Source organism: Aureococcus anophagefferens (genome assembly GCF_000186865.1).
Source record: "Aureococcus anophagefferens unplaced genomic scaffold AURANscaffold_162, whole genome shotgun sequence".
Lineage (NCBI taxonomy): Eukaryota > Pelagophyceae > Pelagomonadales > Pelagomonadaceae > Aureococcus > Aureococcus anophagefferens.
The window spans coordinates 1,377-3,728 of NW_008705707.1; the positions used below are offsets into that span (position 1 = coordinate 1,377).

Genomic DNA, 2,352 nt, shown 5'->3' on the forward strand with positions numbered 1-2,352 from the left:
ATGATGGAATCAGATCTCCATACGCATGCTGGAACCAATATCTCTATAAGCAAGATGGAACCAATGTCCAGAAAGCAAGATGGAACCAATACACTAGTGCAATACCAGCGGATATGTATGATGGAACCAATACATTTATGGAAACAACATTGTCGAATATGTATGATGGAACCAATACTTAATATTGCATAAAGCGAGATGGAACCAACACGCTCGGATATGCATGATGGAATCAATATCCTCATATGTATGATGGAACCAATATCGAGAGAGCGATGGAACCGTACCATGTCATGAACTTAGACTTCATGCATATTCATGAATAACGATTGGTTCCATCATAGCATTTCATACCCTACTTGTTTCCATCATAGTATATATACACCCTTATTGGTTCCAACATAGCAATTTCCCTAAAAACTATTACCGGGAAAGACGGGCGATAATGGCTAAAAGTTGTGGCGAACCTGATTCCCAACCTGGGCGCCAGCGCTCCCGAAGCGCTTGCAGCTCTGGGATTGGAAACGAAATGCAGCTGATCGTCTTGTTGCTTATTTGTGTCGTTACCGATTCTAAATTGACGTATGACATTGGAATGAATACCGGTGGTGACACGGATCACATGTTGTCACGTGGATTTCGCGTTGTAGCAGTCGAAGCCAACCCAATTCTTTCTGCAAGTATGAAACATCCAAATTTAACCGTCATAAATAAGGGGATCGACGCATCAAATGGCGAGATGATGGTGTTTTGGATGAACACGCATGACGTATTTTCATCTTTCATTAAAGAGCTCGGCTGTCGTACTGGATCAATCGATTGGGTGTGTGAATACTGCGAGTGTACTCCACTCAACATAACCACAATAACATGTGACTCAATAGTACAACAGTATGGAAAAGCCCACTACATGAAAATAGACATTGAGGGGCGGGACCGTGCGTGTCTTTCAAGTCTACAAAAGATACATATGAACGATCGTCCTGACATTGTAAGTGTAGAGACGCGCAGGACTGACGAATGGAAAGATCTTCTGTTGAGTCTGGGCTATTGCGCAGTAAAGTTGGTCGATCAGTCTCCTTTTAATAATAATGGGAAACAGTGGAGTGGTCCGTTTGGTCATAGAGCCAAACATTTGGATGGTACCATGCGATGGAGAAGGACTGAGCACGCAAGTTTCACGTGTCCAGACAATACTTGGTGTGATCTTCATGCAAAGCTCTGTAAACGAGATCCTGACGGCAACTACGTTGCGTGAATGAGCTCTGCGGTTGTTAGATGCAAGTTTGTTGTTCGCGAGATAGATCAGGGAGAATCTAGATAAATCGTGGAACAACATCCACAGCCTCGCTGCGGCAGGCTCTTCCATACACTGGAACAGCATTGTGACTGATCCCCATTAGGAAGTCATGCTCGACGGTCATGATAAGAGACGAGGAGAGCCACCTGCTCCCGCAACGCCCGACGCGTCCCGCGACGAATTTCCCTCTCCCTCGTGTGGGAAAACGCGACGGCGTCACTCAAAAAATTAAGCCGCAGCACCGGCCCCGGTCTAGCTTCGATAGTTCACCCTCGGACAGCAGGGCGGCCCCACTAGGCTGCCTCCCTGTCCCTGAGTTTACTATCTCGGTACCGGAAACATACTGTATTCCTGTAAATGCAATTCTCTTCATCCATGGCCGCACCCCACCTCCCCAGGTGGAGCCCTGGCCGACCGGTGATCAATATCAAAGAAGGGGGGGCTTGTCCAGGGGGGTTCGTGGGGTACCTTGGCGGCCGAGCCAGGTGGCGGCCGGAGGCCGCCCCCTAGCTGTCGCGGCGGAGGTTGGTCGTGAGGGTGGCGAGGGCGGCGCGGTCCGCGAGGCGGCGCGCGTCGTCTTCGAGTCGGTGGGAGAGGGCGCGGGCCTTGGACTTCCAGGTGCCGTCGGCGAACTTGAGGCCGGAGCGCGCGCGGTACTTCGCGGCGGTGGTGCCCCACTCGCGGTGGAGCTCGTTGCTGAGCAGGGCTTTCGCCTGGTCGGGGCACGCGCAGCCCATGGGGATCCAGCGCGACTCGGTGTCGGCCCTGCGGCAGCAGCTCGACGTCATCGACCCGCGCTTCTTCGCGTGCGCAGCCTTGGAGAGCCTGGAGTTCTCCGCGTCGCTCACGTCCTTCGTTCATCCGAGTATAATATTAATAAGGATCAAAACCGAAGGGCTTCTCACCAAGAGACCTTAATAATGGACCTCACTTCAAAACAAAATATCAAAAGGGACCTCACCGTCCACCATTTTTTACCATCATTACCTGGAATTTAATGTCCCATCATACCGACGCTTCTTCCCATAATAATACCAAGACGGACCTCACCT

General features: G+C 50.6%; 1 protein-coding gene across 1 annotated transcript in view; it reads right to left on the reverse strand.

Annotated features, from left to right (window-relative positions):
- Positions 1 to 1,806: 1,806 nt before the first annotated feature.
- Positions 1,807 to 2,352, reverse strand: part of AURANDRAFT_68473 (hypothetical protein) — a gene marked incomplete at both ends in the record, with an annotated part of 8,289 nt that continues 7,743 nt past the window's right edge. Inside the window, 3 exons of the mRNA XM_009044167.1 lie at positions 1,807 to 2,065; positions 2,206 to 2,213; positions 2,279 to 2,287. Coding sequence (XP_009042415.1) covers positions 1,807 to 2,065; positions 2,206 to 2,213; positions 2,279 to 2,287 — 276 coding nt within the window. The remainder of the gene's footprint in view (positions 2,066 to 2,205; positions 2,214 to 2,278; positions 2,288 to 2,352) is intronic.